This window comes from Rattus rattus, chromosome 7 (genome assembly GCF_011064425.1).
Source record: "Rattus rattus isolate New Zealand chromosome 7, Rrattus_CSIRO_v1, whole genome shotgun sequence".
NCBI classification, from domain to species: Eukaryota; Metazoa; Chordata; class Mammalia; order Rodentia; family Muridae; genus Rattus; species Rattus rattus.
In genome coordinates, this window is record NC_046160.1 from 98,028,101 (window position 1) to 98,053,697 (window position 25,597).

General features: G+C 46.4%; 2 protein-coding genes across 3 annotated transcripts in view; one reads left to right on the forward strand and one right to left on the reverse strand.

The window, feature by feature from the left end:
• Nucleotides 1–1,838: 1,838 nt before the first annotated feature.
• Heatr4 (HEAT repeat containing 4) overlaps nt 1,839–25,597 on the reverse strand; it is a 30,227-nt gene continuing 6,468 nt past the window's right edge. Inside the window, exons 5-16 of one of the 2 annotated variants that reach the window (XM_032908106.1) lie at nt 24,845–24,988; nt 21,426–21,587; nt 19,607–19,767; nt 18,966–19,070; nt 14,772–14,890; nt 14,062–14,242; nt 13,084–13,153; nt 11,895–12,084; nt 11,272–11,350; nt 10,839–11,004; nt 9,362–9,414; nt 1,839–2,197 (exon numbers count right to left, since the gene is read on the reverse strand). In XM_032908106.1, coding sequence (XP_032763997.1) covers nt 1,943–2,197; nt 9,362–9,414; nt 10,839–11,004; nt 11,272–11,350; nt 11,895–12,084; nt 13,084–13,153; nt 14,062–14,242; nt 14,772–14,890; nt 18,966–19,070; nt 19,607–19,767; nt 21,426–21,587; nt 24,845–24,988 — 1,685 coding nt within the window. In that variant the 3' untranslated portion in view covers nt 1,839–1,942. Of the gene's footprint in view, nt 2,198–7,240; nt 7,370–9,361; nt 9,415–10,838; nt 11,005–11,271; nt 11,351–11,894; nt 12,085–13,083; nt 13,154–14,061; nt 14,243–14,771; nt 14,891–18,965; nt 19,071–19,606; nt 19,768–21,425; nt 21,588–24,844; nt 24,989–25,597 lie in introns of those variants that run through there. The other variant, XR_004388505.1, reaches the window with a different exon arrangement.
• Nucleotides 7,028–9,646, forward strand: Riox1 (ribosomal oxygenase 1). Its single transcript, XM_032908109.1, has one exon. The coding sequence runs from the start codon at nt 7,448–7,450 to the stop codon at nt 9,239–9,241; it is 1,794 nt and encodes a 597-aa protein (XP_032764000.1). The 5' UTR covers nt 7,028–7,447; the 3' UTR covers nt 9,242–9,646.

Consider the following 25,597-nt stretch of genomic DNA (forward strand, 5'->3'; position numbering starts at 1 on the left):
TTGAACTTACAGAGATCCACCACCATGCCTAGCCATAGTGTACCATTTCCATTGCTAAATGTTTCAGTGCTTTTTAGGGTATGTATAGCAATCAGTATTTAGGAAAAAGAGTTATATTCACACCTCTTTTGAATTCTGAGTCTCTCCTTTTCCAGGGCTACTTTGGGTATCAAGTGCACTTAGAGAACACTATTTTCTGATTGATACAGATTTCAGCTGACCCTCCATGCTTAACTCCTTTTTTTTTTTTTTTTTTTTAAATTTATTGTGTTCTGCCTGCATGTTGCCTGCACTGTAGAAGAGGCCACCAGATCTCATTATAGATGAATATGAGCTATCACGTGGTTGCTGGGAACTGAACTCAGTAGGTCTGGGAGAGCAGCCAGTGCTCTTAACCTCTGAGCCATTTCTCCAACCCCCATCCCTAAATCGTCGAAGCATTGTGTGTACTGAAAACATGATAATTGCTAAGCGGCCTTGGTAAGTTCCAGAGCTGTGTCCTAGGGATCCAAACCTGTTCACAGCCAGCAGTGTGAATGGGTTGTGTTGGCTTGTTATTTTTATTTTTATTTTTTGTAATGTTCCTGTGATATTATCCTTGTATTGCCCCATGGGCTGCATAAAATGAAATTGGACATGAAGACATATACATTCATACATACATACATACTACATACTACACACACACACACACACACACACACACACACACACACACACACACACACACACACACACACACACTGAGTTTAAAGCCAGCTAGGACTGCGTTTTGAGGCCCTGGCTCAGAAAGGAAGGTGGGGAGGAGAGGGATAAAGGGAGTTCGGAAGGAAGGCAGGAAGAGATGTTTCTTTCCTAAATAAACAAGATTCTACTTTGTGTCTCAGAGATCAATTTGTACATCTTGTGAAAAATTCTGAGTCTTGTACTTCTGGTAAAATTTATAGGTCTGACATGTATTTAGGACGTAACCTTTTAGGGATCTGGAGAAATACACGCAGTCACTTAGTGTTCTTTAGTCCTGTGTAAACTACACAAGAAATCAAGTAGAAAGCCAGGCCTAATGGCACAGATCCATAATCCCAGCTATTAGGGAAGCCAAAAGAAAAATGTGCCTGGATTACAGAGCAAGGTTACAGCCCAGAAACTGAGAAAACGTGGTCTCAAAACTTCAAAAAAGTTAAAAAGGATCAGGTATGGGGGTGCACAACTTTCCTAGTGTTTGGGAGTTAGAGACAGGCAGATCTCTATGAGATTGAGGCCAGCCAAGTCTACAGAGAGAATTCAAGACCAGCCATGGCTTCATAGTAAGGCCCCATCTTAGATAGACAGACAGACAGGTAGACAGACAGTCTAGGCTCGAGGCTAGTAGTAGAGAACTGTCCTCTAATGTGTGAGGCCCTTTATTGAATATCTAGTGACTTCCCCTCCCTCCATAAGAAAAGGGAACTAGAGTAATCAGGCATGGTGGCACATGTCTATAGTGCCATTCTCTGGAGGCTGAGGCAGGAGGATTGCAAGTTTGTATTCAGCTGGGACTATATAGTAAATTCTAGACCAGCTTGGGCTACATGAGACCTGGTTTCAAAATAATAAGGTGGGCATGGTGGTACACGCCTTCAATCCCAGCGGAGGCAGGTGGGTCTCTGAGTTTGAGGCCAGCCTGGTCTACATAGAGAAGCCCCATTAAAAAAAAAAAATAAAGGGGTTGGGGATTTAGCTCAGTGGTAGAGCGCTTGCCTAGCAAGTGCAAGGCCCTGGGTTCGGTCCCCAGCTCTGAAAAAAAAGAAAAGAAAAAAAAATAGCAAAGTTGATTGATTGATTGATTGATAAGTAAGTAAAGTTGATTGATAAGTAAGTACTTTATCTTTGTAAACATACTGAGAACATCGTTGAGTATCAGTGGAAATGACAGAACATGCCTTGTCCACTTCTGCCAGTGTCAAAGATCATAAGAGTCATTCAGCCTAGACAGGAGCTGGCTTCCCCGAAAGGAAAGAAGACTTGGTGTTGGAAGACAATCTTCTTTGAGGAATGAGTCCGACTGCAAAACCGGGTCATATTCGAAGGGTCCTCTTTCAATCCTTTTTTCCCGGGCAGTCCGTAGGTCCCTGAAATACGGTGAGCGGTTTCTGTGTGTGGGGAGCCCGACGACGGGACTCTGGAGCCAGGGGTTTGGCACCTTGGGCATCACATTCTGCAGAGAAATATTAACACAGGGTCTCACGTGAGAAAGCAGACTACACAGGAGACGCTTTAACCAGGTTGTTGGAGTAACTAGAAGCTCTTAAACTCGATGAGCACATTAAAAACCTGTGTCCCACAACTCTGGCCAGCCTGATGTGGAGAAGAGCCCCGAATTGCTCGCTTCACTTTGGCCATTTGCATGGTGATTTGATGGGCTAGCTTTATTTGATTGATTGATTGATTGATTCCCCAAGACCCACATAGGAGTGGAGAGAATTGAGTCCTGTTAGTTGCTCTCTGACTTCTAAATGCCTGTTCATCCTCGATGCTCTTATTTCAATATGACATAACCTAGTCATCTGCGAGGAGGGAACCTCAATGGAGAAAATGCCTCCAGAAAACGGGGCTGTCAGCTGAGGAGTGCTGGTGCCTTTAGTTCCAGCACTCAGGAGGCAGAGGCAGGCAGATCTCTGGGTTGGCAGATCAGTCAGCCTGATCTACAGAGACAGTTTCAGGATAGCTAGGGCTACACAGAGAAATCCGGTCTCAAAAAAAATTTTTTTTGGTTGTCTCTTAATGGGCAGTTTTGAAACCATAAACAACGAGCATTCGTATAACATATTTGCATGTGCAATGATTTTTTTGTAAGACAGTATTTCTTTTGAGACAGGTGGGTCTGTGGACTCATGTGATCCTCCAAGTTTCAGCCTCCTGAGTAGTTGGAACTACAGATGCACATCATAGAAGTGAATTTTATATTTTTGTTCTTTAATTTGAGATATAGTTTATTATTTGTGTTTGAAAGACCATGAGTGTGCATGCGGACATGTGTGCAGGTGTCTATGCAGGCCAGAAGAGGGCGTAAGATAGCCTGGAGCTGGAGTTACAGGCTGTTGTGAACCACTTACGTAGGTGCTGGGAACCAAACTCTGGTGGTCCCTTGAAAGAGCAGCACTCATTATTAACCTCTGAGTCGTCTCTCTAGCCCTGGGTGAATGCTTTAAAAAGCTAAGTTACTGTAAGTAGAAGTCATTGAAGAAGCATAACAGTGACTATTAATAACAGCATCTCATCCTCCAAAGTTTACACTGAGATTTACCAATAATAATCACTGTTAGATTAACATAGCATAATGGCTCTCCCATTCGTCCATATTATATATAGATGTATGTAGGAACACAGAAATACAGACATATATACTGGCACATGTAACCTCTAGACAAATCCTGATGTAGTTCTTTGCCAGGTTTCCCTTGCCCTAATTTCATTCATAAAAATACCACAGAGCTGAGTGTGGTGGCTCTGGCCCGTACTCTCAGCGCCAAGAAAGCGGAGGCAAAAGGATCTCTATTACTTTGAGGTCAGCCTGGCTACACAGCAAATTCCAAGTCAATTCGGGCTACAGAGTAAGAGTCTACTTCACGGCTCCACCCCCTCAGTATATTAAGGGCATTATTTCAAACCACTCAGCGATACACACATATGGAAACAGTTATTAATAGCCACTGGTGTAGTGAGGACGAAGCAGGGCCACGGGAGAAGAGATGAGATTAGAGATAAGTCACATCCTAAAGGGCGACTCCCAGCTACAGGGGAAATGAGAAGACAGAGATAGCAGCAAGACTCTTTATTTAAGGAAATCACAACGTGTTCAAAAAAAGAAAAGGATGAGGTCACAGGAAAAACTGGGAGGAGGAGATATGTGCACAGCATGTGGAAATGACAAACAGTCTTCTCGTAGCTAAACACCGGCTCCTCCGCTCCGCAGACAGAGAAGCCCAGCATATCCCCCAGTTCACTACATGACATGTTCCTTGTCACCTATGCCAAATATGACCTGCCCTTTGTCTGCATCTATCCGGGACATCTACCAGGATGTACACACAGGACACACAGCCTTTATGTCAACCAGGAAGGAAGCTCTCAGGGCTGGGGAGTGGCTCAGTTGGTGAAGCGTTTGCTGGGCAAGCATGGGGACCTGAGTTTGGATCCCTATCATCCATGTTCAAAGCCAGGCCTGTACTCCCAGCACTGGGGAGACAAAGCCAGGAGGATTCCTAAGCTTACTAGAGAGCCAGTCTACCCAAGCCCTGAACTCCAGGTTCAGTAAGAGTTCTTGTCTCCAAGGAGCCAAGGAGGACTCCTGCCATTGACATCTGGCATCCACATACATGTGTGAGTGCAGATGCACGCACGCAGGCACGCGTGCAGTCACACACACTCACACACACACACACACACACACACACACACACACACACACACACACTTTAGAAAGGAAGAATGGGCCTGGAGGAGTCTCGGTCATTAAAAACACGAATTGCTCTTTCAGAGGACCCAGGTTCAATTCCCAGCACCGTAAGGCCCATAGACATACATACAAGCAGACCACCCATACACTTACAGGTTTTTTGTTTTTGTTTTTGGTTTTTTTTTTCAGAGCTGGGGACCAACCCCAGGGCCTTGCGCCTAGGCAAGCGCTCTACCACTAAGCCAAATCCCCAACCCCACCCATACACTTACAATGAGTCTCAAAAACACCTTTAAATTAAACTTAAAGAACAACAACAGTGGTTCTTAAAAAGGAAAGGCTATTCCTCCTGAGAACCCCCCCTCTGCCAGGCCCCTGTAGCCTCCTTATAGGGCACAGAACTTGGAGGGACACTGGCTGCTTTAAGACCCTGCTCCTCTGTGCTGGGCAGACCCTTCACATCTCTCATGATGGCTTTATCTGATATGGTCCTCTATCAGACTTGTTACAGTAATTTTCTCCTTGCTGTGATGAAAAATACCTGAAGAAAGGTATTTTCAACTTAAGAGAGGAAGGATTTTGTGTGCACTTCCATTCCCTCATGGTAGGGAAGAAAGGGTTGCAGGGGAGGAAGTAGTCAGTCACACTTCATCCTCACTCAGAGCAGAGAATAAAGACTGCTGTGCAGGCCACTTGTTTTTTCCCCTCTTACCCACTCTAGGACACCAGCCCATGGGCTGAATGGTACTGTTCACTTTTAGAGTGGGTCTTCCTACTTTAACCTAATGTAAACAATCTTTCACAGAGTGTGCTCAGAAGCTTGCCTCCATAGTGATTCTAGATCCTCTCTGTAGGTGTAATATTATTGAGTATTAAAGAGTATTCATGTGGGGATGGAGAGATGGCTCAGTGGTTAAGAGCACTGACTGCAGCTCTTCCAGAGGTCCTGAGTTCAAATCCCAGCAACCACATGGTGGCTCACAACCATCTGTGATGAGATCTGATGCCCTCTTCTGGTATCTGAAGACAGCTACAGTGTACTCACCTAAAATAACAACTACAGTGTATTTATATATAATAAGTCTTAAAAAAAAGATTACTTGGGGTTGGAGATTTAGCTCAGTGGTAGAGCGCTTGCCTAGAAAGTGCAAGGCCCTGGGTTCTGTCCCCAGCTCCGAAAAAAAGAAAAAAGAAAAAAAAAGATTATTCATGAATAGTATTCAAATGCAGATTTCTGTGCTCCCACATCTTTTTGCAATCCTTATTCTAAGAATCTCTGTCTTGTGTAAAAATTGCTCCACAAGCTCCCTGATTGCTCAGTAAAATGAGCCAATGACTGAGCAGGGACGAGATAGGGCTGGACTTCCTCTCAGACAGAGGAAGTGTGAAAGAGGAAGTAGGGATTGGACAGAAGGAAAGAGTCTGAGCCACCATGAGAAAGCGAAAAAACAGAAAAACAACCAAAAACCAAAAACCAAACCAAACCAAAACAAAACAAAAAAACCAACCAACCAAACAAAAACATGGAACCCAGAGAACCAGATCCCAGGAGTCCAGAGAACCAGATCAGTACTAAAATGCAAGTGCCAGATTAGCATAGATTAAAATAGAATAATACTGCTCAATTGTGCTCTTAATGCATTTTAAGTAAATATACTAATTCAGTCTAATTATTTCAGAGTTAACTGGGTTATGAGGAAAACTGCAACACACTATTTTATTATTGTCAGGTTGAAAATCAGTGTTAGCCATGACCAGTACCAATCAACTTATTGAGAAACTCTACTCCCTGAGAAATTATTGCCATCCTGACCAATCAAGAACTTTGTTCTGCCAGGCATGGTGGTACACATGTATGTAACACACGCACACAAGAACACTTGCAGAAGCAGTGTCTACAGGGGGCTAGAGATGATGGTTCAGTGGTTAAAGGGGGTTTACAACTCGATCCGAGAACCAGAGATAGAATTCTACAAACTATTATAACCTGTAACTCCATCCAGCTCTAAGGTATCTGATATTCCTTTCTGACCTCTTTGGGACACACACACACACATGCACACGTACACACGTACACACACACACACACACACACACACACACACACACACACACACACACACACACACACCCTTTTAAAAAGCCAGAAGCTTGAAGAAGAGGAGGAGGAAGAGGAGAAACAGAAACAACAGCCTATTGGACATGCTTGCAATGTCAGATTGAGAGTGGGAGTTGAGGCTAAGAATGACTATGCAGCGATACTCTGACAAACAAGGCAGAGAAGTCCAAAACTTCCTTTTCAGAGAAAGAATATTGATTACAAGGGTCTCACTCTGTAACCTCAGACTTCCCAGTGCATGAACCACCATACCCAGCAAGGCTTTGTAATTGAGGAGAAAGAGAGGGAAATGAAATGAAGAGAGGCTTCACAATGAAGTTTTCTGCAGTGAGGAGAGCCAAAAAGACCTGTGCTTCATACAGAATATCAAACTTTGCCTTCGTTCTTTCTACCAGGAAACTGCTTAGGAGCAAGAATAACTGCCCCCCAAAAATGAGAAAGCCGACTAAAGAGGAAGCTGGGCTTGGCGCTGCACACAGAGGAGCTCTGCTCAGCCAAGACCGGAGGATTTCTATGAGTTCAAAGCCAGCCTAGCCTACCTAGCAAGTTCTAGGACTACGTATCTAGGGCTTCTGTAGAGAGATCAGCCCGCCTGCCCCCGCCCCCGGCGCCCTCCCCCGCCCCCCGCAAAAAAAAAAAAAAAAGGGAGGAATGAAGTTGTTTTCTTCTGAAATGCCTCGTACCTTGTTTTCTTGCACGGAATCCTTATCTGGTAAAGATTTTTGCCTTGCCAGTGTATACTACCGCAGTTTTAAAAAGGTGACAAACCGGCTAGCTGTAGGACCCAGGAGGACGTTAGGCTTAATCTACCTAGGAAATGCTGGAGGACTCGCCCCCTTCCCAGAAAGCACCGCGGCCGCGGAAGCGTGGGTCTTGTCAGCCGCCCGGCCATGGATGAACTTCCGAATGGCAACGGCGCGGCGCCGCTGAAGCGTGGACGCGGGAGGCGCCGGCGCCAGCCGCAGCCCCGCGGCGCGTCGCTCTTGGCCCTGCCCTTACGGCCACGGAAGGTCCGAAGGCACCGGAAAAGTGCGGCGTCCCGCGTAGCCGCGCTGAGAGCTCGCGCGCTCCTGAGCGAAGACTCGGACTCGAAGGTGGAATCGGTCCGGGGCAAGCGGGAGAGGCCTGCAGAGCTACCGGAGGCCTCGCGGTCGGCCGAACCGCGGCCGGTGCCAGTGCGTCCGAGACCGGCTTCGGCGACTCTGCCGCGCCGCGTGGAGGGGCGGGCCGTGCTCTCCCGAAACCTGGGGAAGCCCGCTCCGTTGCCGGGCTCGCACGTGGATGACCCGGAACGGCCCTGGGATTCGCCGCTGCAGCAGGTGTTGGCGGAGCTGAACGGCATCCCCAGCAGCCGGAGGCGCGCCGCCCGCCTCTTCGAGTGGCTCCTGGCGCCCCTGCCTCCGGACCACTTCTACCGGCGGCTGTGGGAGCGGGAGGCGGTGCTGGTGCGGCGGCAGGACCACAGCTACTACGAAGGTCTGTTCTCTACCTCCGACCTGGACTCGATGCTGCGCTACGAGGACGTGCACTTCGGGCAGCACCTGGATGCTGCGCGCTACATCGATGGGCGGCGGGAGACCTTGAACCCACCGGGCCGGGCACTTCCCGCCGCCGCGTGGTCCTTGTACCAAGCCGGCTGCTCCTTGCGCCTTCTTTGCCCGCAAGCTTTCTCGCCCACGGTGTGGCAGTTTTTGGCTGTGCTTCAGGAACAGTTTGGAAGCATGGCAGGCTCCAACGTTTACCTCACGCCCCCCAACTCGCAGGGCTTCGCTCCCCACTACGACGACATCGAGGCTTTCGTGTTACAGCTGGAAGGTCGGAAACTCTGGCGCGTTTACCGACCGCGGGATCCCAGTGAAGAGTTGGCACTGACATCAAGTCCCAACTTCAGCCAGGAGGACCTTGGTGAGCCGGTACTCCAAACGGTACTGGAACCCGGAGACCTGCTCTATTTTCCTCGGGGCTTCATTCATCAAGCTGAATGTCAGGATGGAGTCCATTCTCTGCACCTCACCTTGTCTACCTACCAGCGCAACACATGGGGCGACTTCCTGGAGGCTGTTCTGCCTCTGGCAATGCAGGCAGCAATAGAGGAAAATGTGGAATTTCGCAGGGGTCTGCCTCGAGACTTCATGGATTACATGGGGGCCCAGCATTCAGACTCTAAGGATCCCAGAAGGACAGCTTTCATGGAAAAAGTGCGGGTCTTGGTTGCTCGCCTGGGACACTTTGCTCCTGTCGATGCTGTGGCTGACCAGAGAGCAAAAGACTTCATTCACGATTCCCTGCCCCCTGTGTTGACGGATAGGGAAAGGGCTCTAAGTGTGCACGGGCTCCCGATTCGCTGGGAGGCTGGAGAACCTGTAAATGTGGGGGCCCAGCTGACAACGGAAACTCAAGTCCATATGCTTCAGGATGGCATAGCTCGGCTGGTGGGTGAGGGGGGCCGCTTGTTCCTGTATTACACAGTGGAAAACTCTCGAGTGTATCATCTGGAGGAACCCAAGTGCTTAGAAATCTACCCCCAGCAAGCCGATGCCATGGAACTCTTGCTGCGCTCCTACCCAGAGTTTGTGAGAGTAGGGGATTTGCCCTGTGACAGTGTGGAAGACCAGCTTTCCTTGGCGACCATGTTATATGATAAGGGGCTGCTGCTCACCAAAACACCCCTAGTTCTGAGTTAGTTTCTTGAGGATGGCCGGAAAGAATGCGGTTGTGATTCTCCGCTACCACCGCCACCTTTTCTCCTTTTTTTAAAGAGGTCATGTTTTTACCTTGCTAAGCATCACTATGGTTACATTTACCTTTATGATTTTTTCAGTGTCGAGAACCTCAGGCCTGAGAAGAGCCTCTTCACCTAGGTACAAAAGTAAACACAGAAATTGAAGCAGGGGGAAAAGCTGTTTTGCAGAAGTAGCCCTGATCCCCCTCCTTTCAGAGCACCACTTCATTCCCTGCACTGTCCTGGGTATTGGGTAGCATTGGCCGTGCCGTTCCATGTGAGACAGTGGGGGGGTTTATATGAAAGTTCCTTCCTCGAGTTAAGTTTGTATGAACACTAGATTTATTAAAAAGTTCCAGAGACCGTTTTTCCTTTCTAAGTCTAGATTTCTTTGGAGATTGATTTGAAGACGTGTGGGACAAGGAAATATGGCCAAGATGAAAGACAACATGGCTTAGGATGTCAGAGGAGTGTATTAACTTTTTTGAAGGAGAGCTGGGGTAGAGCAAGTGGGTGCAGTGTCCTGGGTTCGTCCGAGCATCCCAATCCTTTAAGAAGGAAGCATGTCTGCATGCCACAGATTAGCTTTGGAGGTAGCTTTCTCCTTTTAGTGATGATACCTGAACTCTGGGCTGAACAGCCGTAGCAGGAACTCTTTCCCTAGCAGAGTCAGCTTTGAATGCATATGGTGTTTGCTCAGTGCTCGGTTTAAATCAGTGACTTACTGGCACTGCTCCCAAAAGGACCGACAGCCGAGCGTGTCACGCCGCCTAGTGCTTTCACAGGCTTTAGTCACCCAACTTTTTGCAAGTCACAGGGAAGATTGGTGTTCAAGTTATTTTCCGCTGTCATTTACCCCCCCACCCCCGCTGCAGTTGGACGAAACTTTCCCAAATCTGGCAAGTGCATGTTCTCGAGATTGGTGGAAGAGAGCCTAGTACACCAGAAACAGCACTTGGGACCAGAAGACCTGGGTTTGGGGTGGTGGCTGATAAGCCACTGGCCCAATGACCTGAGGCTGCTGCTCACAGATTGTGTGAGTTATGTTCTGGTACAGTGTGGCTCCCTTGCCGTTTAGTATGTCTAGGCCTCTTAAGATCCTATCAGAACTCCCAGGTTCCGTTTTTAAGGCTAAGTATTTTTAGGAAGTATTTTTTTTTTCCCCTTAAGTAAGAACATAAAATGGCCGTTCTCCTTCCAGATCCACTTTCCATAGGTGACCACTGTAAAAGATTAAGCGTGGACTTTAGATTGGGTGCTTGAGCAAACGTACACAGTAGTTACTTGTTTTTATAAAGACTCGTGCTTTCCTACATGTCCCTTTAAAGTCAGTTCAGCTAGAGCCACGCTTGACATAACACGCAGTTGTGGGTGGATGAGAAGTGTGTGTTTGTGGGGCGGGGGTTGGGGATGGGTGTCGTGTGGAAACCGAGAAGGAGAATAAGCAGGCATCCTGACTTAAAGCTTACAGGGCTCCCTGTGAGGTCCTCAGATGTCTGGGACCCTGGGATCATTTTGTGAGAAGAGTCAGGGAATGGGCTCCACCCTAAGAAACTTACTCTGAGAAGTTTTGAAGTTTTGAAGAAAAGTGTAGAATTCCAGTGGTTTCTGGCCCTCCTTGGGTTGCGAGTAAACCCATTTAGCTGTATTTTTCAAGTTTTGTATGGCCAGTTCAATCTTCAGTATTTTCTCTGTCAGCAAGTCCTTTTGGTTTAGTGTTTGGATCTAAGGGGGAAAAATTTAAAAAGCAACTGACCAACCGTATGAGGGAAGAAAAAACGTTAAAGTAATCTGATCAGGCCAAGCGTGTATTGCTTGCTAATCTCAGCACTTGGGGGGCTAAGGCAAGATTTTAACTTCGAGGTCATTTTAAGCCGTGTAGTAAAACGGCCTCAGAGAAACTAAAACATAAAACCTCATAAGGCGATTGATTACACTGTGCTTAATAGCAAGCCTCTTGAAGCCCTGGAAACACAGTCTGTATTTATTTACCTTGTTCTTGATCTCCTGGATCATTTCTTGATTTCCTTCTTTCTCTAAGTTGAGTACTGTCATTGTCTGGTCAATTTCCCTGAAAGATAATGACAGATTGTGACCCCGCCCCAAAAAGAAAGCATAGTGGTGGAAAACAATATAGGATTTGTACTTAGGCAAGAATCCTAAACTCCACAGATCAACAGTTTCACTGAGTCTTCTCTGGAGAAACGATGTGATAATTTACAGAGCTGTTGTGCAGTTTCAGAAATGATAATGTTTATTAAACACCTTTACGAAACTTACCACATGCCATAAATTGTCACCACAGCGTTCGCATGGACTTATGGAGGGGAGGCTCAGCACTTAAAAGAGTGTATATGTGGGCCTCCTCCAGGCTCACACAGCTATTGCATTGAAACTAGCATTATTGACTCTATAGTCTGTCGTCTCAGTAAGTACTGGATACATGTTGAATATATGAATAACTTAAAACCCCCAGGAAGAAGAGGAATATGGGAGCTGTGACAATCTCAGTGCAGCAGGATTTTGTGACCCACTTAGCAGAGCATATAATGATCAAAGATTGGAGAGTTGGCAATGCGGGATGTTGTGGTGAAAATGAGGGGTCTGGTGCTTACGTAAGAACAGCCTCGTGCTTTTCCAGGAGCAGCACATCTAAGAAAGTGTCCCTGACCTTGTCCCCTTGAAGGTTAAGGGCTTGGATGCTCCGGCAAGCTTCCAGCCGTACTCCTGGAGCATCTTCGTAGTGGACAGCCCAGAGCAAGTTATTTGTTAGCTGGGGACTCACTTGTCCAATCTGTCCCAAAGCTGTATAGGTGAGAGGTCAAGCATATTTCACAGTTACTGGGTTGACTACACCCTAGCATTCAGAGGGAATTTGAGTATTACAGACAGCATCTTGGGGATGGCAGTTAGTCAGGAGTAAAATGAAAAAGTATTTCTGAGTAGTGAAGTTTAAAAGGGGAATTAAGAAAACTAGCAAAGCTTTGCCTAGCATGTGAGATTTGACACCTAGCTTTGGGACAGGGTCTTGCTGTTTACCCCTGGCTGGCCTCATATTTGCATCCCCCTGCCTCTGCATCCTGAGCATGGGATCTCAGGTGTGTGCCTGCCTGCATGGCTCTGCATGAGAATATTTCTTCCAAAGGACTCTAAGAGGGCAGTGTTTCATGCTGTCCTTGCCGGCTAGGATGTAAACGTAGACTAGCTTGCCTATCAGGAATTAGATAGGGGGCAGATAGAACCTGGGAGAGCAGTGTAGTTAAGGTAGGGGAGGAGGGCACAACTTCTCAGGTTTAACTCTGGTTCTGCTAGGGGTCTGCATCTCAGAAAATCAATCAAAGAGCAAGGTTGAAGTTCTGCAGCCATCTGGAACCTAGTTTGACTCTGACCAAGTGCCAGTGCAGTCTCCGGGGAAAGCAAGATGTATCCAACAGTGGATGCCTACTAGAAATGTATTCATTCTATTGGTGGGGACTGTGTTGTCTGTTCTTTCCTTAACAAGTTTAAATAGACCTAGACTTAGGATCCTTAGCTACAATTTTAAAAGAAAGTCTTTCCTTTCTCAGCCCAGAGGCTGCTGAGTCGCCAATTCCCTCCGCTATCCTCTAGCTGCTTTATTGGAGTTTCTGGAGACGTCTGGGTTGGCATGGAGAGGGTATTTCCTTTTTTCTTTTTTTTTCGGAGCTGGGGACCGAACCCAGGGCCTTGTGCTTGCTAGGCAAGCGCTCTACCACTGAGCTAAATCCCCAACCCCAAGAGAGGGTATTTCAAGTCTAGGGCTTGGAGCTACTATTTCCGAAATACCTCGAATGGCAAAAGCCTTGATTTTCCAGTAAGGATCTGTGAGCATCAGATTCAGGAGGCGTTCAAGCACCTGCAGTAGACAAAGAGGAAGGTGAATGAGAAGAACCAGAATGAGAGTAGATCCGAAACGGGGGCCCCCTCTTTCCTATGGATGCTTTAACTGGGAAAACAGCCACCTGCCTATTCATTCTAGTAACACATGAGAATCGGCCTCTATCATAACTAGCCGAATTAGCTACTTTTTATGTTTTTTTCCTCAGCACACAGATCTATAACCATACACATACTAACTACATGCTTCACCACTAAACTATACCACCAGTCCCAGACTCCCACTCGCCACCCCTTCCCATTCTTGTTTTTGAGACCATCATTATGTAGCTTATAGCTTAGGTTCACCTCGGATGTTTTCTAGCGTGTATGGGTGTTTTTCCTGTATGTCTGTCTATGCAACACAGAGGTACTGTGCTCCCAGAGGCCAGAAGGTGGCATAGGATCCCTTGGAACTAGTTAGGTATGGTCGTGAGCTGCCATGTAGGTGCTGGGAATCCGACCCAGTCCTCTGGAAAAACAACCGGTGCTCTTAATTACTGTACCATTTCTTCAGCCCCTCGCTCATTCTCGAAACTCCTGCCTCTTGCCTTATCTCCCAAGTGCAAGGATTACCCCGTGCTTTGCTTAGACCTCTTTTGAATCCCTGTGTCCAATTTCTCCCTGATAATGAGTATAAATTCCATCCGTTGGCATTAACCCTAAAACCTCCCAGCAACCAGGTACTAGAAGCTAGTTAACTGAGAGAACAGAATGTAGCGTGCTATGGCTGGAAGCTGGAGGTCGTTAAGAACTGGGCACTCCTTGCTGATGATGTGACTGACTGCTCATGGCACTTGCCACAGAACAGTGAGTGCACCAGGCCCCACAGAGACAGGGAAGCTCAAGGTCCATCAGACGAGAGGATGGCACGCTTCCTTGACTTACCATCTCGTCACGGATCTTTAAGGCACCTGCTGCCAAGCAAGCTGCCTGTCGAATTCCTGTGAACTCATCAGAGAGGCAGGTCAGGAAGCTTGGGAGGAGCTTGGCGGTCATGATTTTAAGCCCTCGGATCAGGGAGAGGGCCTTGATCCGCTCCTGGGAATTTCCTTGGCACAGTTTAATTCTGCAAAACACAAGTGACTTCTATTTCCCTTCAGCTTTTCTGTGCCCTATTCCCTTCCACCATGCTCTCAGGATAGCTTTGTGGGCCCAGTTACATAGCCATACCCATTCCTAGTTAGCTTAAAACATCCAAGGTTCACTGGGTTCAGAACTCAGGTGTCTCTTTTTCTTCTAGAACCCCTATTATGTAACATACGGTAGACATTCAGGCGTGTTGAACATCCAAAACAAAGTGTCAGCTTGCAGCATCTCTAACTGGTGGCTCCTCCTGTCCAGCCCTCTTACAAATAGCGCTCATTTTGGACAGTTATCTCCCAGCCTGGTGTGACTGCATCTCTATGAAACTAGCCCACCATGAGTATTTCAGTTTTCTACAGCAGTTACCGTATGTTCTAGCTTAGTACTTTTATGGTGGGGCCTAGCAAGATGCTGGTCGTCTAGGGAGTTGAACAGATGCTGGCTGTATCCCAGATCACCCAGGCACTTCTGAGAAAGGAAGAGTGTCTAAGCCTACAGTGACAGGTTCCTACCTGATCATGTCATGTACTTCTTTGCCAAGATTCATTTGCCCCAGGGCTTTGGCCGCTGCCTGCCTTACTTCCTTGTTCCAGTCATTCCACATCAGCTGGATTATTTTCTGTTTCATATCCTAGAAACAGGCATGATAATTGGCTATCAACTTTGTCCTTCATACCAGGTTTTTCCCTACCCTTTAATCACAAGCCAGTTGGGCATGTGGTATCTCTGTTTACAGACGACAGTACAGGCTTTGGTTAACTTGCCCAAGGATAATCTGGTAAGTGTTTACAACTGGTCTCATCCAGATCTGTTTCCCAAACTTGTCTCTTAAACTCTTGTATCATGTTGGAGCCAAGAGAATAAGCGTTAGAGACTTGAAATTTGAAAGTGTTATATAATGGCGCAGCTTCCTCATTCCAGATTGCCTGAGACTTTCTGGTTGTAGTACTAAAAGTCCACGTCCTGTACAAACCAGGGCAGTTAGTCACTTCTCTTATAGGGAAAGGAAAACACTACAGGTGTGGTTGATGATGGTGGAACCATGTGTAAACTAGTTTTCCAGCCCAAAACATCTTGTTCTACCTCCATCGGGTACCAGATACTTCCCTTTAGGACTTAGCTCAAAAGACATCTCTTTAGAAAGTCTCCTCCGCCCCATGTAGGAAAGCGTAGGAAACCCCGAGAGTGTCTTCCAGCTGCTTTTGCTGAAGAGTTCATTACAGCATTACCAAGGCAGAGATGGCTTTCTGCTCCACTAATGCCTGCGTGACCTCTACAATGCAGAGGGGAAACTGCTCACTGAGTGAATGAAAGAACTCAAGCACGCTACCCTTTTAAACTCCTGCAGTTTACCATGACATCATCATCTGTACCTTGTCCACCACTAGGGTCTCAGCAGGAAGCTGGAGCACGTGAAAAAGATGAGCCCGTTCTCAGACCTCTAGGTTATTACACTGGATGGCCAGATTGGGTTTTTCTTTAACAAAATGTGAGGGTTAAAGGATGATGGGCGCCCACTCCCGCAGGAATAGCCTGTTCCTGTCTGCACTGGTTGACAGTACCTGGTGTCATAAAAAGATGAACACACTAAAATAAGGACTTATTTTTTTTCTTTCCTAGTTATTGTAAACAGAGCAGCCAGGAGATGCTTATATATCAGTACCGCTTGTCTTTGCACAAGGGCTTTGTGGGCAGAGGGGCGGGTGTCCTGGGGACAGTGCTGCAGCTAAGTATTTCATGCAGGTACTATTTTATGGTCATCTTGTTTGTCAGATACCACGACTGTAACATTCCCTGCTGGGTCAGATCAGCATTTCTAATTCAAAAGGTTGATTATGAATTACACCCAACCACCCCTTTGAAAAAGCAACAGAGAGAAGGAAAGATGAAATTTAAACACTTGAAGAACATCAGAAAGTGGCAGGACACTGACCTCCAAGACAAAGTCAAAGCCTCTGCAGGCAAGAGAGGTGTGGACCCCAGACAGAAATACAAAAGGGAAGATGTTTTCCCTGTGCCGTGGTGGGATGAGTGAAGGTGGCCAGATCCAGGACATAAAACATGTCTCAAGAGGCGACTCGTGTGTTTAGAAGTCTAGGAATCAGTTCAGAGCTGTGTGCTCTTTTTTTTTTTTTTCTAGTATTTTTTAAATTGTATTTTATGTGTATGTTTTGCCTGTCTGCATGTCTGTGTACCGAATGAATGGAAGCATTGTGACACAATGGTACCTGGTACAGGAGAGGGTGTCAGCTCCGGGAGGAGGAGTACTTTAGTATTTGGAATTGAACCAGAATACTTTGAAGAACAAATATGCCCCACTCAATAACCCTTTCCCCCATGCTATGTGTTCTTGTAAAAAAAACCATCAAGGACTATGTCTTCTAGTTTCAGTTCACTTGAACTTAGTCTCCCTACCATAGTCTCAGTTTCAGTAAGATGGAGAGATGTCTCTGGGAGAACAAAGCACCATTATTCCTCTAACGTGGTACACCCCAGGAGCTCTCAGGAAATAAGCCCCAGTATCAGATACTTCACTATCCATGAAGTCTACAGTGAAACCACGAATAGCTCAGCAAGCATTCTGCAGTGGCATTTAAACAGCATGGTCTTTCTTCTCCCTCTCCTTTATGAGTACCTTATATTTTTCTTCATTAATATAAAGATGAGAAGCAATTTCATTCAAAAGGTCAAGAAACATGGCCAGAAGAGCTGAACATTTGTGTGTTTGTGGGTGCAGATTGTGTGTGTGTGTGTGTGTGTGTGTGTGTGTGTGTGTGCATGCGCACATGCGCTCGAATGCTTGCACGCACACATTTGCATCCTCTGATCCCTTTCAAGTAACCCCAGAACGATGCAAGAGTAGATAGGTCCTCCTTTTCCTGTCCAAGGGTAGGCTCAGTCCAGTTCTGATCTAGCCCTTGCCCAGTCCCCAGTAGCAGAATCCTGGCTTTCACTGCTACACGAGTCCTCTCCAAAATGCAAATGCATCATCGTCAGAACAAACTATTAGGCTCTAGGGTAAACCAAACATTGAGGTGATCTGAGGGCTGTGTAAGCTCTGTTGAAGGCAAGCGGTGTTTAGGGATTACATCAGCAACCCACAGACAGAGCGGATTTTCTTAGCTTCGCCCAGCTCAAAGCAGAAAAGGGTACACTCTTGAGAGAATAAAAGGGACATTTCTTTTCGAGTAATTCCTTTCATCCCAGGTCCCAGGACTCACAGGGATGAAAGCAGACCCATAGGGATGCCCTCATGAAGCCATCTTTGATTCCCTGAGTTTTATTTTTCAGTTTGCACTGAATGGTGAGATTAAATAGTCTCCTAGATTCATTTAAGTGTTGTACATATAAGTACGTGAGGTGCACAGCACGTGTGTATATGAGGAAGGGAAACATGCATACATGTATAGAGGCTAATAGAGGGCATTCACTCTCTTCCTCCACCACTGTCTGCCTTAGTTTTCCCGCAGGAGCTCTTGCTAAAACTGAAGCTCACGATTTCTCGATGTGTGGGGCTACACCTCGGTTGGATGCGGGTGCTGTGATACAAATCCTGGTCTTTATATTTGAACAGTGAGTGCTTTTCGTCATTGAGACATCTCGCTAGCTCCTCAATGATGCTTTGTAATGTGGCAAGAGTTTCAGGTGTCGCTTGCTGGAAATTCCTTCAATTGTAGCCGAGTCCCCCACCTTCAAGTTGTCCAATGCACACTGGCTCCTGGAAGTTTCAAGAGAGCATCTTACATTCACTCTGCTCTCAAGGCGTAAGAGCCCAGATGAGAAAGCTGTGAACCGTGGGTGGGATAGGGTACAGAATGTTCTTCCCACAAGGTGGCTTCTAGGAAGAATTGCATAAACTATGATCAGTGAATGCATGTGGAAGCCAGGACACGAAGGGATGCCCTAGCATGTCCACATTCTCTCGGTGGGAAAAGCTAAGGCCTTGGGAAGAGTATTGTCTCTTTTCCCATGGGCCAAGATGGCGAATAATACCAGGCGTCCCCCCTCATTGCATTATATTTGCTAACTGTGAACGCTAACTCACGCTTTGCTTGCCTCAATAACAAAAACACAAAGTGCTTTGTTCGCCCTACCCTTGAGCTTGAACGCCTGGAGTCCCCTAGTGTTCCATGAAGGTCTTTGGTATGTCCTTCAACCCTAGGAGACAGCTCTGCTGGCCTCGGGAAGGGGTGCCATCGAGTCATACGTATTGTTAGTCTTGTTGCTCAAGTTGCTATGCCACTGTTTTTAAGAAGGGTCCATGTTTTCGTATGTATGCGCCGAGTGTTCAGAGAACCAGGACAGGCACCCGTTTAGTTCAATTGTTGAGTCTTTTCAGTCTGCTTCTCAAAGTGATCAAGGACCAATTTTCAAGTGTAGGGTAAGGGGGGAATGCATCATTGACTGATATTTTTATAGTCATTGACATACTTTTATAGTGTCTACTGATACTGAGACAGGGTGAAATTACTGTAAAGTTCCTAAGCTCTTTCTCTTGGCTTGTGCGTATATTAGAGAGTGGCAGTGTCACGGCTTGTGGATCACCACCCTCGACAAGAAACGCTGCTTAAAGTCAGAGGAGTACCTAATACTTAAAGATAATCCAAGTCGTGAATAAGAGGAAGCAATGAGATATTAGACAGAAGCAAAAAGTAGGAAGACCCCAGGCCAGCCAAGCTTTCTGGAAGCCAAGACCGGAGACTTACTATGCAGACTTTTCCACTGATCTGAGAGAAAGCACGGCAGGCCACGATGCGGTCCCTCCATTGCCTGCTGTTCAGCTCCACAGCAAGCATCGTGTGGATCAGGGTCTGAGGAAAAGGAAGGCTTGCATGGATAGTCTCACTCACCTTAGAGGTAATAGAATCTAGAAGAAAGTATATGCTGACAGGGCATCCAGCAGTGTAAATGCCCCAGGTCATGAGTTACCATTCCTATTAAGGGACAGAGTGGGTTAATAAGAGCTAGGGCACTCCTCTTCCCAAGCAGTCTGACTCGGATTATAAACCAGAAAGGAAAATAAAGGTCCAATAATCTGAGCAGAAAATGAGGGCTTTCCCTCCCTGTTTTCAGTCCCTGGGATGGTCCGCATCTGGCTCGGTCTGTGTTTCTCCCCAGAGTAATGAACGCAGTTGTGCGGTCCTCCGTGATAAACCTGAGACAAGCGGATCCGCGCAGCATGACTCAACCTTTATCCTATTGCTTCTAGCGTCTCACACCTCCATGCCCAGTTTCACGTGGGCTCAGTGCACTTGGCTTAACACCCTCCTCAGCCACCCGCGTCCTCTCCTTGTGCACCGGTCTGCTCCCCAAGGCCTCATTCCTCCCCACTGAAGTTGACACATACCGAATTAACCCTGAGATGGTTCAGGAGCTCACAAGCCTGTTTCTCGGTAGCCTCGTTATTCTTGTAGAAAAGCTGGTGGAGAATCCTCTTAATCACTGGATAGGTGGCGATGCCTGTCAGGGCCAAGCACTGCGCTGCAGCCCAGCTGTCCACACTGTTACCTGCCTCGTGGATCGAAAGTGACGACATGGGTTCAGAACGATGCTTTCTCCCAGAGAGCAGCCGCTTTGAATTGGTACCAACTACTGCTGTCTGCCTGTGTCTTACTTCCCATTATCCCTCTGAGTCTGAAAATCCACTCCCATAGTTAAACCACGTGGACTATTTTAAAGTTTAAAAACAAAAACCAGAAAAAAAATTTTTTTGAGAAAGAATTTTATTTGGTCCAGGCTAGCCTTAAACCCACGTGTAGCAGTAGATGACCTTGAACCTTTCGGGGGAGGATTATGGGTGACAGTACTGGGGATGCCAAGCTAGAGATTCAGTCCTGACCTTGACTTCTTTTCTTGTTTTGTTTTTTAATTTTAATTTATTTATTTTTTTTTTTTTTTAGTTTTAAGACATGGTTTATCTGGGTAGCCCTGGCCATCCTGGAACTCACTTTTTAGACCAGGCTGGCCTTGAACTCACAGAGATCCACCTGCCTCTGCCTCTGCCTCCTGAGTGCTGGGACTAAAGATTTGTACCACCTCCTGGCTCCGACTTTGACCTTTGATACCTCTGCTTCTACCTTTCAAGTGCAGGCTAAAAGAATAAAAGCTCTTCTCGGGTAACACTTCTGATCTAGCTAAGCAGTGCGGCTGCTTCTCTCCATGCAGATCAGGAAGGCTATTGGGAGCCAGGAGGAAGTCCCTAAAACAGATGAACCAGGCAGGGGATTGTTTAGATATAGAAGGCCAGACTAGTCAATGTTTTCTCATGCTACGTCAAGGAACAGCGCGTCAAGAGAGGTCAGTGGCCTCTCACCTGACAGCTCTGTTAACTCCAGCATGATGATGCCTAGGGGTCACTGTGCAGAAACCGGAAGCATGATGTACAGGTGATTTACAAGGAAAACCTTACAAAATGCACTTAGCTATTGTTATGTTCTCTTCAATAATAAAATGTTACATAGGAGGCCATTGTGTATTTGTTTTTCTTGGTACTAGGGATCCAATTAATGTCTTAAAGTATTGGGCAATCATACTACCATTGGGCTAGACATCTAGGCCTAAAATCATTGGCTAGTCATGCATTGACTGTATTATTAACAGGGTTGAGGGGGCTATTTCAACGCATGTGTGCAACGTTGCATTGAACAAACCCACTTGCCTTTATCCACTTTCTGCTCCCCACCACTAACCTCTAGTGATCACTCTTCACCTCCAGGTTGATCTTGTAACTATAGTTTCCACATAGAAACAGGGGATGGGGGCTATCTTTTCGTCTGTACCTTGTTTTAGTTGAGATGCTGTCTCCCGTTTCATCCATTTTGGGGCATGGTTTATAGACTGCATCTGTGAAAGCTCACACCAAGTACCAGTTTTGTAAAAGTGCCTAGGAAGAACTAGTGTCTCCGTGTGTCTAGCAGAACAGAGACTCAAAGGCAAAACAGCGGACATCCCAGCGTTCCAGTGAAAAGGGGGGGGGGGGGGTACGGGGGGGGGGGGGGGTGTTGGGGATTTAGCTCAGTGGGGGGCGGCTTACCAGGGAAGCCAAAGGCCCTGGGTCCGGCCCCCACCTCCGGAGGAAAAAAAAAAAAAAAAAAAGGGGACGATAGAGAGCTGACAGGGAGGTGGCCTCTGTCCCTCATCCCAGGTCACGAGTGGCAGTTACTCACCCTTCGTGAGGGCTGTCTCCATGATGTCCTGGGCAGTGGGATTATGTGACTGTATGGAATACTGGCATATTGCTGCTGCCATCCTCACATTCGGATTGCTGTCGGACAGAGCAGTCTCTAAAGCGGACAGAAGGACCTCTGGCAAGTCCACAATGATTGGTCCTGCAATCCAAAAGATCGTACCAGTCATTTGCTTTTCTCTCAGCTTCCTTACCAAGGTCAACTTTACATCTATGGCTTACTAAATCACAGGTCAGATGCCTGCCTCCAGGATCTACAGGGCAGGATTTTACACCCCAAGGACACTGGTGCGGATACACCAGTTTTCAATCCCTTATCACCTAGTCTCTAGTACTGAAATCGAAACATATTTCCAGCTAGTTTTAGTAACCTGCACCATCCATCTTAGTAACACCACCAGCCCACTTACTCCCTCGTGGCAATAAGACTTGTGCTTTGCCATCTCACATCGTCGAATTCAGCATTTCAACTCGGGTCGCGTTTGTGCCGGAGTAGATATCGTGGCAGAATCCAGTGGGGGTCTTTTAGCTTTAACTGTGAACACTGATACTTGCCAGAAACGCTGCCCTGAGGAGGATGGGAGGAGCTTGTGCTTCAGAGCAGCAGTGCTGGGTGGTCATTTTGTCTGGGGTTCTTTTTTAACTTGGGAAAATTGTTCTTCTTTTAATTTAGGTGTTTTGCCTGCATGCATATCTATCTGCATACGACATACATGTAGTGCTTACAGACTCCAGAAAGGACTTTGGATCCTCTGCCATGTAGGTGCTAGGAATCAAACCTAGATCCTCTGGAAGAACAGCCAGTGCCCTTAGCCACTAAGCCATCCCTCCAGGCCTGTCTGGGGTTCATGGAGCTGTGAAGAATCCCATAGCACTCAACCAGGGTGAGTTTATGCTCCGTGAGTATGATAGCTCTTTAGCGACTCCATTGGTGCAATTTAGGGTCACGGAGGGCACACACGCCATAAGGCATCTGGGGAGGCCCAAAGAAGAGTACTGGTCAATTATAGTTCTTCCCAGCTGTGGTGTGATTTATCTTTATCATAAGAAACTTTGCCTATAAACATAGGGAAGTGTTTTAGCTCAGCCCCGAGCACCTGCTTTGAAGGCATAAGGTGCTGGATTAAGTCTCTACCACTGTCAGTGAAAAGAAAACAGAAGCTTAGAGAAGAGACAGCCACTTAACAGAAGCTTAAACTCTTAAGCTGAAGCAGAAAGGGTTGTCATCTGTTGGCCCACGAGTGTCTTCCCAAGAAACAGCAGAGCTGTGAGTGGTTTTGTACTTTTGTTTTTGAGGCTCTCTATAGCCCAAGCCAACTCCTGACCTTTCCGCCTCTCCTTCCCAAGGGCTAGTATTATAGGCATATACATCCACACTCGGTCTGTCTGTCTTTTTCACTTAGATCGTAGGCCTGTATGCCGACTGCTAGTTGAAGACCCTTGATCTCCAAATCCAAAATCTGAAATATTCCAAATGCTCCAAGACACAGACATGACCCCCCACAGGTGGGATCTCCACACCTATGCTCATGTGAGAGGTTCAATAAAAATGTAGACCCAGTTTACATATTGTATGAAATTACCTTTTGAGATTCATTATATATATATATTTATATATATGTGAAATGAAAATAACTTTCACATTTAGACTTAAATTTCATCTCCAAGATAATTCATGTATGTTCAAATACTCTAAATCCGGAAATAGTCCATTTTTGCTTGTCCCAAGCATTTCAGATAAGGGATGGTCGATTGCGGGAAGTGTGTATTTCTAGTGAGCAAAAAAGTCTATTGGGGGGGTTGGGGATTTAGCTCAGTGGTAGAGCGCTTGCCTAGGAAGCGCAAGGCCCTGGGTTCGGTCCCCAGCTCCGAAAAAAAAGAACCAAAAAAAAAAAAAAAAGTCTATGGGGGAGGATGGGAGGAAATCCCATAGAAGGGGGGGAGGGGTTAGGGGATGTTGGCCCGGAAATCAGGAAGGGGAATAACAACCGAAATGTAAATAAGAAATACTCAAGTTAATAAAGATAAAAAATGTCTATTGAGTAGTCTAAAAAATTAAGTTATTTTCTTTGGGTAAGTAATAAGACTGAAATATACAAGGGCAGGAACTGTGGAAGGGATTTCAATTCTGAGGACAAAGGTGCCACATGATGTCTCAGTCCATGACAGATCACGTATACCACAGCTGTGTCTCCTAAGAGACACTGAAGCTGTCTTCAAGTAAATATTTCTCATGGTGTGTGCACAGTGATGAAACTGTATAGTGACCAAATGCCACAGACTGTATGAAGCTTTGGGTATGGGATTATAATAATATCTATTACCCAAAGAAACAAGGAAAAAAAATAACGTCAAAATATGTGTAGAAGTTTATAGTAGGCTCCTCAGAGGAAGTGTCTCTGTTGTAGATAGGAAGGTTGATCAGGCAAGGCCAGACTTCTCCAGCAGAGGGAGCTGCAGACTCCAGAACCTGGAAGATGCAGATGAGTTGGCTTGTGCCCCAGGGCCATCAGACAGTGACACATGGGGGGGAAATGCCCATGTCTACAGGTCAATAAACAGGAAGAAAGTGGTGGAATCTTTAAAGGCAGGACAAGTTGGAAGAGGTACAGCCAGTCCCAGCCCCTCACTGGAGGGATAGCAGAAGCGTAAGCAGGCACAGGTGAGGATAGAGTGAGCTTGGGGTGTCTAAGCTCAGAGAAGGAGCAAGTTGGCACAGGTTTCAGGCTAATGGTTCTGAGAAGGCCCATGCGGAAGAGTGGATGGGGTTTAACATTTCATCATCAGGAGCCTGTATCGTTGAATCATCTTCGGTAGGTTATAATTTTGGCTGTAGTTGAGGGGAAGTTTTTTTTTAACTTGTTAAACTGCTAATAAAGAGAATGATGCCAACATTATTTTTCCTAAATGATTACAAACTCTGGAAAAATGGGGGGAAAAAAATCTTAATTCATTTTTAAGATTAAAATCTATCAAATTCATTTATGTATTTCTTTCTTTTCTCTTCCTACTTTTCTTTGCTGAGACTTAAAACTGGGGCTTTGTGCATGCCAGGACAGCATTGTACAACTGAGTTACACCCTCAGTCCTCATTTTTTTTCTTTGTGTGAGTATCTTGTTCAAACGTAGGTACACGTAGTACCCGGTACCATTAGAGGCCAGAGGAGGACATCAGATTCCTTGGAACAGGACTACAGACAGTTTTAAGCTGCCATATGGGTGCTGGGACAGAGCCTCTGTAAGAACAGCCCATGGCCAGGAGCCTCAGTCCCATCTCTGGAGATGAGCTGTGCAGGCAGACTCTGGGCCATGGTTTCTACATTTGGAAAATGAGCTCAGGTTACCTCTAAGACCTCCCTCAGTTCAGATGTCCCCAAGCAGCTCAGTCCTGGCTCTCACCTGGGTCCTCCGGGGTGGCGGCAACCCGGGGCCTTTCTAAAACAGCGGTAGCACATGTGGTGATGGCCTGGATCCTAATGTCATCGTACATGCTTTGTATGCCCCGTAGAAGGTTCTCCACCGTCTCATGATGCCATTCAATAACTATGTCATGGGAAGAAAGATGAAAAGGAACCATCTGGTTAGGGTTATATGTTGTGCAATAAATGGGAAGACAAGAAGAGGTCCCTTTCCCCAGGACATTTGCAAGGACCCCTTTAGCTCAGAGTAGAGAATTCACAGAAGGGCTCCTTTGGCGCGTTGTTTTTATGATGAGTCATACACTTATCGGGTAGTTGCCCCCTTCTCATCTTATATGCTTTTGCTCTTTACCTAAGTAACTTTCCGTGGAAGATAAATGGGAATGAAATACAATGTTTCGCTGATTAGGGCAGCACGCAGTTACTGAGTGTCAGTTAGTTAGGCTGAAGCAGGAAGATCATAAACTCATGAGTTCAAGGCCAGTCGAAGCTTCTAGTGAGAGATGAGGTTCTCAGTTGGTAGAGGCATTCAGCCTCCTACTTAATGTTCTTTGAAGGAAAATAGATCCATGGTAACCACATTTGCACAAGCGAGACTGTCCTACAGTCAACTGCGGATACGTCTTTTGACAGTTGCACATATAATGCTGGGACTGTATCTTTCATATTCCCTGTCATGAATCAGGACATGTTATCCAGCATGTCTCAGACACAGGTAAGACAGGGTTTCTGC

Bases quoted from the DNA above. Each gene is read 5' to 3' on its own strand.
- Riox1 (XM_032908109.1), top strand. From the start codon at position 7,448: ATGGATGAACTTCCGAATGGCAACGGCGCGGCGCCGCTGAAGCGTGGA.